Source organism: Stenella coeruleoalba (genome assembly GCF_951394435.1).
Source record: "Stenella coeruleoalba genome assembly, chromosome: 7".
Lineage (NCBI taxonomy): Eukaryota > Metazoa > Chordata > Mammalia > Artiodactyla > Delphinidae > Stenella > Stenella coeruleoalba.
The window spans coordinates 34868854-34885416 of NC_137153.1; the positions used below are offsets into that span (position 1 = coordinate 34868854).

Genomic DNA, 16563 nt, shown 5'->3' on the forward strand with positions numbered 1-16563 from the left:
TGGTCCAGACAAGTCCTATCCTCATCAAATTCATTCTCATTTTCAGAACTGTTGAGAACAGAGTCACTTGGACTCTCCTCTGTGGATGTCCTTAGAGCTGCACAGATCACGCATTTCCTACTCACTGGTTGAGACCTCCTAGTTGCTGCCTCACATGCCTTTCATCTCAGATGGAACTTGCCTGCCGGATTTTCTCTCGCACCTTCTTCTCATGGACTTCCATATTTACCTGCTTCAGTATCTTGCTGCTGCTCACTTAGGCTTGAAGTCTCAGCACCCAGTGCAGTGTCTGCCCCTGTACTGTCTTGTTTCCATGCTTAGCTCCGTTCACACAGTCACAGTCCCAGCAGGCCCCTAGTCCTTGGCTCCCGGCCCTATCTTTGCAGGGAATGTTAACACTAAGAAACTTGAGTCAGACTCCCTGTTCCCCAGATAGCAGACTCAGACCCCTTAGTTTGAGCATTTAGGGTCTCTTGCCATCAGGTTCCAACTTGCCTTCCACACCGCATCCTCTACTCTTTCCTTTCCTGTAAAACTGTGTGGAAGCTGTGCCTTCTGGGTTAGGTATGTTAAAAGGAATTCTTTTCCATTGCTGTATGCAAAATAACAGGGGCAGGATGCTATACTCGTAGGAATTTGGGCACCAAATTGAGCTACTCTGTCTTATTTGACAAAGCACATCCATTTGGGGAGATGGGGGCTGTGTTTTAAAAGGAGCACGCTTTAAAGCATTATTAATTGTTAAAATAAAACAGAACAAAACAAAGAAGAACCCTATCTATGACAGTAGACTGTTTCCACCTGCACATGGCTGAAATACCATTTGGAGAGACAGAGGGAGAGAGACACGGGGGTGGGGTTAGGGTGTGCAGCTTGACATTAACAAGAGAGGAGGCAGACAGTTGGTGGTTGTTATAGTTTCTGTGTTCTTTATATCCTTGATCATCAAGTTGCAACCTCCCCCTCATCCAGTTCCTTTAAAAAATGTGATACTTAGTGAATTTTCTTCCTATGCCTCTGCCAAGACATTACTGAAGCTTTTCTTTTCCCCATAGTCAGCAACAAAAGGCACAGAATCGTGTCTTTGAGTTTTTGAGGGCTATAGTTATGACTACTATTACTATCCAATAACCAAGAATTGGGTTTTCACATTCTGAAAATAAGAATATGAATATAAATGTCTTTTGATTAATATATCAGCCCTACAGATGTCTTTATTTGTTCTATCCAAGCATTTCTTTAATAGTTCTATTAAAAAAACAGGTTTTTCTTTTTTTATAATAGTGTTTTAATAGTGTTAGAGGTATCTAGTATATCCCACTTTATTACAATTAACTTTTTTTTTAACATCTTTATTGGAGTATAATTGCTTTACAACGTTGTGTTAGTTTCTGCTGTTTAACAAAGTGAATCAGCTATACATATACATATACCCCATATCCCCTCCCTCTTGCGTCTCCCTCCCACCCTCCTTATCCCACCCCTCTAGGTGGTCACAAAGCACCGAGCTGATCTCCCTGTGCTGCGTCCCACTAGCTATCTGTTTTACATTTGGTAGTGTCTATATGTCCATGCCACTCTCTCACTTTGTTACAATTAACTTTTTATCAGCCCTGTTCCAGAGAGCAGTAGAAAGAGAATATTTTTCAAACTGTTCAAAGAATAGATATGAAAGGAATAACAAAATTTAAATATTTTAATATGTGTGTGTTTACATCAGAAAGACATTTTTCTAAATTCATTACAGTATTTTAGATGTAATTCTTTGAGCAGTCAGATCTTTTAAAATGTGTTTGAGAAACAATAGAAAAGTCACATTTTAAGTATAATCTATTTAAAATACATGTTATTCTTCCTTATATTTGAACAGTCTGTTCAAAACAATCCATTCATATGGGATTTTGCTTGTACAGATCTGAGTGGGAATCAGTAGTTTCTTTGTTTGTCACTATGGAAACAAGTCAGCCTATCCTGAATGGCAGTTAGATCACGCAGAGTGATGCTCATGTTTCAGTGTAACTTCATCATGGAGCAGGCTGGCGCTGACATCTTGCCTCCAGCTCTTCCCTCCTGGAAGCCCAGCGCCATGCAGGATCCACCCCGGAGGCTTTCTGCTGTGCCATTCCTCAGCTCCTTTTTCCAGGGCCGACGACACTCTGCCTCCGACCCCATCGTGCGACTGCAGCAGGGGCGGCGCAGCTCCACTGCCAAGATGCTCTCGTCATCCTCTCTCCAGGTGATGGTGGCCATGTCCTCCATCAGCTGTGCTGAGAGAAACCCAACTTGCCCCGAGAGAAAAAGTAAAGCTCCTTTTCTTCTTAAAGATTGCCACAGCTTTGAGTTTAAATATAAGAACTGTGAAGAGGTTATACTGTGTTGATACTTTTTAAATTTTTGACAATTAATCCTGCATTATACTTTTTATTGTCTGTTATGCTAAGAGATTCAGTAGACATGTAATAGGAGATAAAAATGATTGAATGTTTTGTGTTTTTTCATTAAAAATGTAGTTTTTGCACAAAACTCATTCCCTTGTAGATCTGCTTTTACAGTTTCTTCCTTTTCATTACCAATGTGACATGTGGAGATTATTGTGTGCAAAAGCCTTTTCTGTAGTAAAGGATAGTGTACTTACACGAAAGGGAAACGGTTTTATTCCTGACAGAGTGAAGGGGACTTAGCACCAGCTTGTCATCTACAATCCTGAGAGAAAATGGAAGCTGTTTCCCATGTTACTATTCTGTTCGGAGAGTAGGATTTTGAATCGTCCCTTTGAATGTTCTAGGAAATTCAGGACGTCCAACACCAAAGTATACAAAAGTTGGAGAGCGTTTACGGCATGTCATTCCTGGACATATGGCCTGTTCCATGGCATGTGGTGGCAAAGCTTGCAAGTATGAAAATGCAGCTCGCTGGAGTGAACAGGAGCAAGCTATTAAGGGGGTCTACTCATCCTGGTAAGTGATTCTGTCTGTCTTTGGTAGCTCCCACCTACTGCTAAGTGGGAAAACAGAATGGACAGGAGGCAGTGGGCTGTAGAAGAATGTGGGGTTCTGAAATCGGAGGACCTCACCTCCATCCCTGGCTTTGCCACTTGACAAGCTGTGTGATCTTGGTCTACTCACACAGGCAGTCGGAGCCACAGTTTCCTGATCTGTAAAATGGAAATAATGAAACCAACCCTATAGGGTTTTTTTTTAATTGAATGGTATACTGTATGTAAAGTATCTTAAAGAAATGGTAACTAGATAGCTCTTAAATTTCAGAAATTGCTAAAAATAATTTAAATGTTCAACTATAAATTTGAGAAATTATGAGGTACATAGGTAGTTTTTCAGTTTCATACAGGTAAGCTTTAGCCTCGTTTTTATTTTGTTCCTGTATTCTGTATAAAAGGATACATTTTCATACAAATACATACACTTCCAGTCGCCTCAGTAGAAGGTGGTACGAGTTGTCAGTTCAGTAGACGATATAAGATGCTTACTTTGTTTATGGTATGTAAGTGTAATTCATTCATTATTGAATCATACTGCTTTTATTATTAATAGTAAACTGTCGAGTAAACCTTTTTTGATGTAGTGATATCTCTAAAAAATTCTGATATTCAAAACCAAATCACATTTGGAATGCACTAAGAGGAATTCACTATTCAAAGAACTCTGCTTGTGAATCATTTTATAGAGCAAGAATTCATTTACAAATTAGATATTTGTCAACCAGCTTACTAACTTGCAACCCTGTACCTTGTCATATTGGATTTTCTGGATACATGTGTAGTACTATAGTCTGGGGTCCACTGTCACTGTTGTTCTCCACAGATCATGTTCTAGTTTATCACTATCTTTCTTGAAGAATGTTGTGAAAAAGCAAACACTATTCCTGAGGTGTGGTCAGACAAGTAAATTTCTAATAATGAAGCTTAAGGTCACATTCATATTTTTGGTTTATTGTTGACTAAACTATCTGAACTTTTTTCGCCTCTACTGCTTTCATGTTACATCTCTCTCAATCCTACACTAAGTGCTATTAAATTTGGGGGGTCCCAAACCTTTGGGGGTCCCTGTTAAACAGTTTTAGACATTGCCCCAGGCATGAGGGATAGTATCTTTCTGAATCCTGACCTGTTCATCTAATGTCTCTGTTACTCCTCTCAGGTTCTTGTGACCCACAGCTTGCAATAGTCTACCTTGTGTATCTTTCACTAGGCCACTGGTGAGAAATGTAATCAGAACAGAGTGAAGCCAGAGCCCTAGTGAGAGTGATAGCCATTTACTGGGTTTCTATCCATTTGTACACTCAGTAAACATCCATTTGGTTAAAAGCCAGGCACGGTGCTGAACACTCTCAAATTATTATCTTCATAAAACTCTTTAAGTAGGCATCATTAATGTCATTTTATTGGTGAAGGAATTGAAGTCCAGAGGGACTAAGTAATTTGCTACACAGCTAGAAAGTAGAAAAGCCAGCGTTTGAAACCAGGTCCGGCTGACTCCAAAGCCATATTTTTTGCAAAATTACAATAACTCAGCATTTATTCATAACCACATGCTAGGATTTGTGCTAAAGTCTTTACATTCACATCATATTGAATTCTCACACCAACCTTGTGAGGCAGGCATTATCCCTACTCAATACATTAGGTAACTGAGGTACAGGTAGCTATGTAACTAAAAATGCCTCCCAGCTGGCCCTCCTCATTTAGTCAGTAACCTTTGGATAACTAATCCAGGATGTCCTTTGCTGCCAGCTGAGGTTTCTCCATCATTCCATCATGTCCACTATAATCTCATGAAAGTCCTTGAAAGTACTTTGCTGGAGTCCATAAATACTTAATGTCCTGGAATTTTTTCCAGGGATTTAAGAAGCTAGGGTTTCTTAGAGCCCTAATCATAATACAGAATTGAAGTCGGATTTGTATAAGGAGATTCTTACCTTATAGCATTGTTGAAATCACAGAAAAAGTAAGGGCTTGAAATCTTGCTTTCTCAGTTTTGTGCATATCACCAGTCCCTCCTCCCATCTGTAGGGTCACTGATAATATCCTGGCCATGGCACGCCCATCCACTGAGCTCCTCGAGAAGTACTGCATCATCGAGCAGTTCCGAAGGTAAACGTTGCGTGTTTACACACTTTAACAAGCCAGCTTGTGTTTTCTCTTCTATTGCTTTTGACTTCAAATGGAAAGGTGCTTTCATTTTACCAACAGGAGTGTGAAGAACTTATTTCAAATAAGACAATTAAGGTTTTGAAAGTAGTTAATAATGTTTATTAATGCCAAAAATGGTTAATTTTTTTAACACTACCTCCCAATATGACTAATTTTTTTTTCTTTTTCCTTTAAGCCATGGCATAAAAAGTATCATCAACCTGCAGCGTCCTGGTGAGCATGCCAGCTGTGGGAACCCTCTGGAACAAGAAAGTGGCTTCACATACCTTCCTGAAGCCTTCATGGAGGCTGGCAGTAAGTCCTTCCATCCTCTTCTCCATGAGTTACCAAGGACAGAACTCAGAGACTTTCTGTCTATTCAGCTCTTAGGTTAAAAAGGTGATGGAAATAAACAGTTACTGCATAGTAGTGTAGTAGGGCTTCTAAAAAGTGAAGATGAGCTAACTTTGACTTTAAATAATGCTATCATTCTTCTGTGGTATTGGTGTTGAAAGTATAAGATTTCTTTTTCCCTGTGAGAGGGGACTTGAGAGGAGACCTTGTAGAAATAATGCCTGTATAATTAATATAAACAGTATCCAGACCTGTCATCTCATTTAATCCTTAAAGCAGTCACATAATATAGTTGTTCTGCTTCACACATGAGGTCACACAGGCTGAGGAAGTTCTGACTTGCCCAAGATCACACAGCTTAAACATGGCAGCAGGATTGGAACCCAGGACTCATTCATGCTTTTACCTACTGCATAGCTCTGCCCCTGGGTAGGATGCAGGGATTCTGTATGTGACAATCTACAACTTGTTTTTAAGAAGTGTATGTTAGCTTTTTTATCCCACTAGTTAGAAAATCTGTATGTACTACCTTATGCCATTTATCAGTCAGTTAGACATGTTTCCATGCTAAACAAGGTTGCATGCTTTCCCTCCATGGTTGAGTAATTTTGGCATAGATCATTGACTTTAATTTGCAATCCTGCTTTTCCTTAATTCTTTCTGACTGAGTTTCAGCAGGAAATGTGTTAAGTAATATAGAATGTTCTTTTTAAGAAATGTTAACAGTAAATTTACTGGAAATGTAAAAAGCCTATTATTTTAGGTCTACTCATCCAGTGAGATCTGCATGCCTTACAGCTTTATACTTTTCATGAATTCACTCACTTTTTTCAAATGTCTTTACAAGTATTTTTCCTGTATGTTGATTTTCTTCTTGTTCTCTTTCTCATTGTCCAGTTTACTTCTACAATTTTGGATGGAAGGATTATGGTGTAGCATCCCTTACCACCATCTTAGATATGGTGAAGGTGATGACATTTGCCTTACAAGAAGGAAAAGTAGCTATCCATTGTCATGCAGGGCTTGGTCGAACAGGTAAATTCTAGGAGGTGGTTTTATTGTCCTTCTACATGTTTAAACATATAAGGAATATTTCCTAATTCTAGAGGATAGTTTTCAGATTCCTATCAAAGTTTTAAGTCCAATGGAACAAGTCAGTAAAAGATACTTGAAATATCTTAGATAGCTTCAGTGACCATATATTCATAAGAGTATTTTTGAATGATTTAGTGCTAAAACCTCATCATATTGAGTAATAAATAGGTGGATTTCCAAAGCTAGCTAAATGATCTTTCTGATTTTCTTTTTTAAAGGAAAAAATCAACATTTTGTTTTTAATATGCAGTGTCTTTTTAAAATGTAATTTTCCTTAACCAAAATAATAATGAAAATAGCAAGCATTGTTTCACCTATCTTTTTAAGTCTTTAGCAAAAATGTAAGTTTTGAAGGAGGTTAATTTGCTACATCAAGTAAGTGGCAGGGCCATGATTTAAAACCCATGGCTGTAAGGATTTTGTTTATAAAGGAGAGTGTTACCTGTACCTAGAATTCTATATAAAAATCAATGATTTTACTTAAAAATGCTGCAGAATATCAGTGCAATACTGATATTGAGGCACAAAAAGAGTTGGAATTGGGCTTCCGTGGTGGCGCAGTGGTTGAGAGTCCGCCTGCCGATGCAGGGGACACGGGTTCGTGCCCCGGTCCGGGAAAATCCCACATGCCGAGGAGCGGCTGGGCCCACGAGCCATGGCTGCTGAGCCTGCGCGTCCGGAGCCTGTGCTCCACAACGGGAGAGGCCACAGCAGTGAGAGGCCCGCGTACCACAAAAAAAAAAAAAAAAAAGAGTTGGAATCTTCATTGTCATGTAATCTAGCCAGACACCTGAGCTCGACTCTGTCCACAGTGTACCCATATACCTACCACTGGGTCTTCCACCTTCTGGGGAGCATCTTTAGGGTAGAGACTCAGTTCTGTCCCAGACTGTCAGCTCTCATGGTTGAGCCAAAATCTCACTGTTCTAGGGATTCCACATGATAGCTCTGCAGATATTTCATACTTACCCTAAAGAACTGCCATATCCTAGTGAGAAAGATAGGTTGGACCTTGCCATGTACTAGGAAAACATGCATTTTTCAGAGGCTCTGATTTTCATGTGTAACGAGATTCACAAACTTGGTGATTTACACAGATGTCTTTTGAATTGCCTTTTACTTGATGTTAATTAACTTTTATATTTGACTTTTTATTATTCATTTTAATTTAGTATTAATTAACAAGAATACATAATGTTTATACTGTTAAGGCTATTTTCCTTAATATTAAGTGCTTATAGAAAAATAGTTGTGGTCTAAAGGAAAATACATATTAGTTTAGGCATTAGTTTAGTCTTAAATAAGAATCATCAGGGGAAAAAAATAGATTGTGAATGTGAATAATTGCCAAAGATAAAAATACCCAAGTAGGAAAAATGCCAATCTGGAATGTGCCACCAGTTGATGTCAAAGATGGCAGGGGTGGGAAGTTCCAAGTAGAGTGTACAGACTGATTGGATAGAAATTTTTAAAAGCTGTTCAGCGTGGAAAGCAGGATTGGCTTTCTTCCATGTTGGAGCTGGGCATTAATGACAGTCAATGGGCCAGGTCATCAGTTTATTCAGTCATCACCCTCCACACTCAGTCATCCCCCCTCACTCCACACCTACTCAGCTTCACTGTGACAGTTCTTGGTGTTTGCCCTGGAGTGCAGAGGTGACCAAGTGTTCTCAGTCAAGGGGAGGGTTGCCACATAGACTTAGTAAATAGATGAACACCTGTACAAAAAGTTATCATTGTCCTTAAAATGTTTCTGTATTTATATGGTTTCCTAACAGATATTCAAATTTTAAATCACCAAAGAGTATAAATAAAAATATAAGCTTTTCTCATATCAATATTCTCTTCTTCACTGTTCAGGTGTTTTAATAGCATGTTACTTAGTTTTTGCAACAAGAATGACTGCTGACCAAGCAATTATATTTGTTCGGGCAAAGCGACCTAATTCCATACAAACCCGAGGACAGCTACTATGTGTAAGGGAATTTACTCAGTTTCTGATTCCTCTTCGCAATATATTCTCTTGCTGTGACCCCAAGGCACATGCTGTCACCTTAGCACAGTATCTCATTCGTCAGCGGCATCTGCTTCATGGCTATGAGGCACGACTTCTGAAACATGTACCCAAAATTATCCATCTCGTGTGCAAATTGTTGCTGGACTTAGCTGAGAACAGGCCAGTAGTGACGGAAGAAGTGGCAGAAGTACCTGGCCTCTCTGCTGAAATTGAAAAGACTGTTTCTGAGATGGTCACAATGCAGCTGGATAAAGAGTTACTGAGACATGACAGTGATGCATCGGACTCTTTCACCCCCAGTGCAGTGGTGGCAGATTTTGAGAATCAGGATGTGATTCTTTCCAGTGAGCAAGAGTTTGACCCTCTTTGGAAGAGGCGGAATGTTGAGTGCCTTCAGCCCCTGACTCGTCTGAAAAGGCAGCTCAGCTACAGTGACTCGGACTTAAAGAGAGCCGAGTCATTTCTGGAGCAAGGGAGGACTCCGTGGACAGTGCCTGCCCAGGCCTTGCTTTGCCATAACCCCAGGCAGCAGAAGCACATAAGCCATTGTTACTCCCCACAGTCTCCACAGCTAGATTTAAATAAGGAAACGCTGGTCCGCAGTACATTTTCTTTCTGGAATCACGCTAAATTGGGAGGCCTGGAAGGACTCAAAGATGACAGGTCATCAATTTTCCATAGGACGAACATTCCAAAGGAAGTACAGCGAAGTAGAACCTTCTCTTCCGGTATTTCAGGTTCATACAACCCTGGGGAACAAGTTACACCAAATTTTGCAAATATCCCTAAGGAACTAAACTGTTCTCACCAGCAAATGTCCCACTGTGAGTGTGAAACTCGTGGTGGTTGTAGCCCAAGCTCCGTTACGGAGGACAGTGAGACTTGCCACCACCCCGTGGACTGTGCGTCCAGTCCCAAAGCACAGTTCTTGGTTGGACCTGAAACCCAGGATAGCAAATACCTGTCTGAAGTTGCTCCATACACGGCTTTACATTCTGACTTGAGTGTTGAAGCAAGGAGAATACTGGCAGCCAAAGCCCTGGCAAATTTAAATGAGATTGCAGAAAAGGAGGAAGTGAAAAAGAAGGTAGAAATGTGGCAGGTACTTGTATTTCATTTAATTATATATGAGTGGGAAATATTTGTGTAAGAGCAAAAACAATATATTTTCCCAAATTCATTTGTTACAGGAATTTGAAGACATGTTTGTATAATACGTAACTTTTGAACTTCAAGTTACTCAGCTATGATACCAGCTTGCTGTCATAGAAACAGCAGACACGGGGCTGTTTTGTAGGTTCATTTCAGTCTCTGTGAAGGAAAGCCCTTAGTGCTTAGCACTCAGCAGTGTGCTTGACTGAGCAAGGCAATGATATTGATTGATGTCGATAGTTTCCTTCTTTCTCACTGGGCTTGCAGGACTGATGGACAGATGAACAGACCACAGCAGACAGTTAGTTGTAGGAACTGACCCGAAGTATCTCTAACCTGAGACCTAGCAAGGAACCACTCTCTGAGAACCAGTGACAGAGATATAAATGAAATAGAGACAATTCTTTTCCAAAGCTCATTAACCCAACTATCAAGTAAAGCCAGAAGGATGAGTGATGGATGCTGTCTGCTCAGCATTCCCTCCTGCAGACTTCCCAGTCCACCCCAATAAGTCAGGTGTTGGATTCCGGAAGGCAAATGGGAATGGCCACAGCGTACCTTTGTGCCACTGGTTTTATCTGAGATTGGGTTCTTGGGGTCTATTTCTTAGCCTTTACTTAAATTAGAATGTGAAATTTTAATGCCTTCTTGTGTTGTACTTTCACTAGGAAGACAGTCTTAAATTAGCCTTGCTCTCTGCCCAAAATAAGCAGCTGGTCTAGAGAAAAGGCAGGCCTTATAAACCTAGTTATCAGAAACAAGTAAACTGCCCAAATGTGGGGCTGACCTGGGGAGGCCTGGCTCAGTGAAATTTTGGCTTGTTAGCCCATAACCTACCATGAATTATTTGTGTAGCTACTTTTCCATATCCTACCATTAATCAAACAAGGTGTGTACACTTTTCAGGAGGCCAGACCTTCCAGATGCAGAGGCGGGAAGGGTAGGCGTGGAGCCTCACCCTCACTTGCAACTGTGTGACAGGAGGAGAGCGCTTCCACACACGATTTCTCCATCAGAATTATAGTGTTTTGTTTAATGAACAGTTAAATGTATTGCTTTCTTCCAACATGAAGTATTTTCTTTATTTCCTACTCCAAACTGAACAAGCCTTCCACTCAGTGGGCAGGTCTCCTCTGTGTCGCTGTGAGCCACAGTAGCTAGTGGCAGGACCTCTGGGTTCAGGCTTGAGAGCTCACCACCCGCTCGTGGGTCAGCCCCACATGGGCCAGACTGTTTGAACACATAATATAAACGAAAGCATTTCCTAGAGGTAGATACTACCCTATCATTTGGATAGGTTTGCCTTTTTTTTCCTTTCTAGATTTTATTGTGGGTCTTTCAGTAATAAAACAAATCAGTTGAATTCTGGAAAAAGTAAAATGAACATGATTTGAATAGCATAATGCTGCCTGTGCCCTTATTAGGCCCTTTCACATCTATTATTTCATGTGATTTTCACAGAAATCCTGTGAGACAGATGATGTTTTTTACAGATTCTTTGTTAATCTTTCAGTCCTTATGAATTAAGTATCACAGGTCAGGAAACTAAGGGTCACAGAGGTCAAGTGATGTGCTTGAGGCGATGTGGTCCAAAGGCAGCAGGGCCAGGATACATCTCATGTGTTTAATACTTTCCATCATCCCTGATGTTTTTCCTAACCCAGTGGGAAGATTTCAGAAAACAACAATGATGTGATGGTTCTACTAAGAGGGTCTTTGAGTCATGTTGTTTCTGCCCAACATAAAAATTGAGTAAAAGCTACTCTGCTATGTACATGATCTATGGGATATGAAGGACTATCCACAACTAAAAGTTTTGGCTTATTTATGACATAATAAAGAGAAACCCAGTTGCTGGAGGACCCTGGTAGCATGAGAAAAACATCACAGACTGGGATAGAGCAGATCTGGGTTGGGAATGCGCTCTCACACTTTGGGCTCCTGGGCAAGTTACTTCATCTTTCCTGAGCCCCCCAGTACATTTATCTGTAAAGGAGACCTCCTTGCTGGGTTGCTGTAAGAATCAGAGATAAGTCTTGTATCATCGTTCTTGTCATACTATAAGTATTCTATGAATATTGGATGGGTGAATGAATGGATGGCGGCAGTTATTCTGCTTATTACTATTGCAAACACATATTTTATTTATTAAAAACAAATCTGAACCCTGTCAGAAATTAAAATTCTTATCTCACTTTTCCCCTGATCTCTGTGAGGTAAAGTTTTAAAATCTTAAATTATCTCCAGACATTTGGAGTATTGGCAAGACTTCCTAGTTATTTTACCCTATCAAATTTCAGAATACAGGGCTTGTTTGTTAAATTCTAGATAGGATTCTAAAAAGGAATTTGAAAGAAATACATATACCACATTTACTGACTTTCTGGCACTTTTACACTTTTTCATTTACACTTTTTCATCTACCATTCTACTTCCTTGCAGTAAATATTTGTTTTGTTCCAAGGAGCCTGAAAAGGAAGGTTCCCTCTTCTTGAACTGTTTCTGTGGTCTCTAAACAAAGTGGAGAACTCAGGTTAGCTAAGCCTTTCTTTGTACCAAGAGCTTTAACAGCCCTCTCAGTTAGTCAGTCTACCTGTGGGGTGGAGATGAACTTTACAAAGGGAAACTGAGGCTTAGAGAAATTGCATGTCTTAGCCCAAGGTACTGGCTGGAAGTGGGGTCACTGGGAGGGGTCCCATTCCACACCCCAGAGCCTAAGAGTGTACTCTCCTGGACAGCCTAAGTAAGGATCATCAGATGTCAAACCGTGCCTGCCTCCCTCTCCTCTTCTCTCCCTCACTTTGTGTCTCTCTTTCTCTTCCTCTCCCTCCTTTCCTGTCTGTCCTCTCCTCTCCTCTCTCCTTTCTTTTTCTCTTTCTTTCTTCCTTCCTTTTTAGAAAGAACTAAATTCCCGAGATGGAGCTTGGGAAAGAATATGTGGCGAAAGGGATCCTTTCATCCTGTGCAGTTTGATGTGGTCTTGGGTGGAGCAGCTGAAGGAGCCTGTGATAACCAAAGAGGACGTGGACATGTTGGTTGACAGATCTGCGGATGCCGCAGAAGCACTGTTTTTATTAGAGAAGGTAAAGTAGCTGTTGAACAGTTGATGAAGTTAACTAAGGCCCTCAATACAAGTTTTACAGACTGAAAAAAAAAACATTATAAAAAAGAGAAGGGCTTCCCTGGTGGCGCAGTGGTTGAGAGTCCGCCTGCCGATGCAGGGGACACGGGTTCGTGCCCCGGTCCGGGAAGATCCCACATGCCGCGGAGCGGCTGGGCCCGTGAGCCATGGCCGCTGAGCCTGCGCGTCCGGAGCCTGTGCTCCGCAATGGGAGAGGCCACAACAGTGAGGGGCCCGCGTACCACAAAAAAAAAAAAAAAAAGAGAATTCACACAGAATCCCTTATCGGGGTCTAATTTAAATTTTTCCAAGGTAAGAGAAGAAATGCATTCCCAGTATAAACATTTAGAAGATACAAAAAATAAAAAGGGAAAATACCCATAACCCCAGGAGAACTACTTTAAACATTTTCAAGTCTTTTCTTTCAATCTTACTGATGCATATGTTAACTTGGTAAAAATTATTTCACATACAACTTTATACTTCATTTTTGCTCAAAATTGTAACATAGGTATTTTTCCATGTTTAAGTTTTTCATTAATGTTAACTTTAATGGGTAGGTAATGCTCTAACATGGGGGTATGTTATAACTAACCACTTTTTCATTTTCAAGTATTTGTTTCTACTTATTTACTGTGAACATATAATGTGAATAACTGAGGTAGGTTGGAATATGCATTCATTTGTATTTCTTTAAAAAGGGTGTGTGTCACATATATACATTTATGTATATAATTTGTGTATGTATAAAATATAGAGGGAAAAATAAGAAACTGGTAATGGTGGTTGCCTTTAAAACAGCAGTCCCCAACCTTATTGGCAGTAGGGAGAGGTTTCATGGACGACAGTTTTTCCATGGAGTGGGTTGGGGGGAGGATGGTTTCAGGATAATTCAAGCACGTTACATTTATTGTGCACTTTATTTCTATTATTTTTATATTGTAATATATAATGAAATAATTACACAACTCACCATAATGCTGACAGGAGGCAGAGCTCAGGCAGTAATGCGAGTGATGGTGAGCAGCTGTAAATACAGATGAAGCTTTGCTCACTCGTCCGCTGCTCACCTCCTGCCGTACGGCCTGGTTCCTAACAGGCCATGGACTGTTACCAGTCCGTGGCCCGGGGGTTGGGGACCCCTGCTTTAGAGAATAGTAGTAGGAGACAGTGGATCTAGGAAGCAAGAGAGACTTTTCATTGTAGATTCTTTTATACAATTTAATATTTTTAACCCTGAAGAGATATTAAATTTTCATTTATAAATAGGCTTTGTTTTGTTTTAGGAAACAATGTTATAATCAGCCTTGAGTAACCTACTACGCTGTGGTGTAAACACCTCATTGCTTCCAAATCTTCTACTACTACTATTACTACTTCATATAGACACACAGAGATACAGACAGGCACTTGCTCACAGTTGTGTGATGCATGTCTTTAAAGATAAGGTTATTCCTGTATCTGCAGTCCCTTTCTTAGGCTATTTTCTGAGCATTTAAATTTTAGAGATGAAACAGGAGGGTGGATAAGGAAGGCAGTTAACTTTCATTGGGTGGCAATGGGCCAGGCCCTCGCTAGGTCATAATTTATATATATTTGTTCATCTCCATAACTCAGAGAGGTAGAGGCCCCACTTTTCATAAAAGGGAATGTGAAGCAGTCTGCCCACAGTGTGCAGCATGTGTCAGAGCAGGATACAAACTCCGGCACAAAGGTCATGTACTTTCTGTCACATTGTGCTGTTTCCTCATCATTCACTCCAACCCTCACATGCAGGGCATTTACCTTATTTAGAGTTTTTTACTTTTATAGGCATCACTGTAATGATAATTTGTGCTTGCAGGTTTTTCTGCATTTCAGATCATGTCCTTAGAGTAGATTTCCAGAAGTGAAATTAGTGGCTCTCAGGGGGCAACGTGTATTGAATGCGAATTGCTCCAGTGATGGAGTTTCTCCTTTGTTTCTCCAAAGAAAGCAACCCACAGGAGTCAAGTTGGGGACACATTCTTCAGGGACCTTCCCCCTTATGTTATGGCATGCTCCTGGAGGGCTGTGGCTGTCTTTCTTCTTCTGCCCCTCCCCACTCAGTATTGTCTGCCACTGGCAAGACATGATGAAGGTACTGAGCACTGAGTACCCAGCCATCTAGTCCACGTATTGCTGTGACGTGTCAGCATCTACTGGCCATACTGAAACGATTATGTCTAGAAACAACAAGAATGGATCGTCCTCAGTTCACTGCATGGAAGGCATTTGATTTTAAATTGCACTTATCTTCAGATTCAACTCTACTTTGTGTAATAACTAACCAGCTTTGATATTATCTACTGAAAGCTTTTCAAGTTAACACATAACCCTAAACACTGGTAGAGCCCTTGGTAGATAGTTTAGTATTTGAGGTAATGATTACTTGGTCACAAACCAGTTCTTGGCTTAGCAGTTGTTTTAAGTTTATTTCTTGAGGCATTTTTTTTCTAACATCTTTATTGGAGTATAATTGCTTTACAATGTTGTGTTAGTTTCTGCTGTGTAACAAAGTGAATCAGCTATATGTATACATATATCCCCTCCCTTGCGTCTCCCTCCCACCCTCCCCATCCCACCCCTAACTTGTTTGATTTTGATTTCTGCAAAAACAGGGGCAGCAACAGACTATTCTTTGCGTGTTGCATTGCATAGTGAGCCTGCAGATGATTCCTGCCCACGTGGAGGAAGCCGTTCTTGCACGTGCCATTAAAGCCTTCACTAAGGTGGGTGGCACTTCTCTTTCCCCCTACAGACCACACTCAGTATCATCTTTGTAAATCAGAATCCGAGGGTCACCAGGCTTCTCTAAAATAAACCTTTTGGCCATGTTTCCCTTTAATGGAAATGTGTTTGACATTTCTCGAAAATAGTTGCAAACTTTTGGCTGCAAAATATCAGTTTCCTAACAATGATATAAAAGGCTGAACTGTGGGCTTTTTGAAGGAAAACTTTGGAACAAAGAAGTTTTGTGTAGAGAGAAACAATTGAGTGTTGAGAAAATATTTTTAAATCATGTTCCTAGTAGAACTCAGAGAATCTTTTCTTGTTGAGCCAGTTCTACCTTGGGTCTGAACAAGAAACTGTCTACTGAGAATTTAACATCCAACGTTAGCAGTTCGGTACCGTGTCTGGTTGGCAAATCCTAAGCAAAAAGTAAAATAATGTTTCCTTTCCATGCACATCCTTTTGGCCTGCAGCAGTCTTTCCTGGCTGAAAAAACACGCCAGATTTCATACCAAGAGAAAAGGGTCCCTTGGGACTTCCCTGGTGGTCCAGTGGTTAAGAATCTACCTTCCAATGCAGGGGACGCAGGTTCGATCCCTGGTCAGGGAACTAAGATCCCACATGCCACGGGGCAACCAAGCCCACGCACCACAACTACTGACCCCTCACACTCTGGGGCCCGTGCACCACAACTAGAGAGAAGCCCGCTTGCCACAACAAAAGACCCCGCATGCCACAACTAAGACCTTGTGCAGCCAAATGAATATTGAAAGAAAGAAAATGTTCCCCATACCTCTTAAACCAATTTGTTTGGTATCTCTCGTATGTGATACAAAAATGTCATTAAACAAAGAACCCAGTTTTTCGATGACAGCATCTGTGGCAAACATTAATGATAATAGCACTTATTATTTGTACTCATTC

At 40.6% G+C, this 16563-nt stretch overlaps 1 protein-coding gene across 3 annotated transcripts in view; it reads left to right on the plus strand.

Annotated features, from left to right (window-relative positions):
- Positions 1 to 16563, plus strand: part of PTPDC1 (protein tyrosine phosphatase domain containing 1) — a 90257-nt gene that overhangs the window by 69617 nt on the left and 4077 nt on the right. The window contains exons 1-8 of one of the 3 annotated variants that reach the window (XM_079925507.1): positions 1955 to 2300; positions 2786 to 2957; positions 5030 to 5110; positions 5346 to 5464; positions 6401 to 6538; positions 8459 to 9717; positions 12665 to 12850; positions 15528 to 15638. In XM_079925507.1, the coding sequence (XP_079781633.1) occupies positions 1976 to 2300; positions 2786 to 2957; positions 5030 to 5110; positions 5346 to 5464; positions 6401 to 6538; positions 8459 to 9717; positions 12665 to 12850; positions 15528 to 15638 (2391 nt within the window). In that variant the 5' untranslated portion in view covers positions 1955 to 1975. Of the gene's footprint in view, positions 1 to 1954; positions 2301 to 2785; positions 2958 to 5029; positions 5111 to 5345; positions 5465 to 6400; positions 6539 to 8458; positions 9718 to 12664; positions 12851 to 15527; positions 15639 to 16563 lie in introns of those variants that run through there. The other 2 variants (XM_079925505.1, XM_079925506.1) reach the window with 2 other exon arrangements.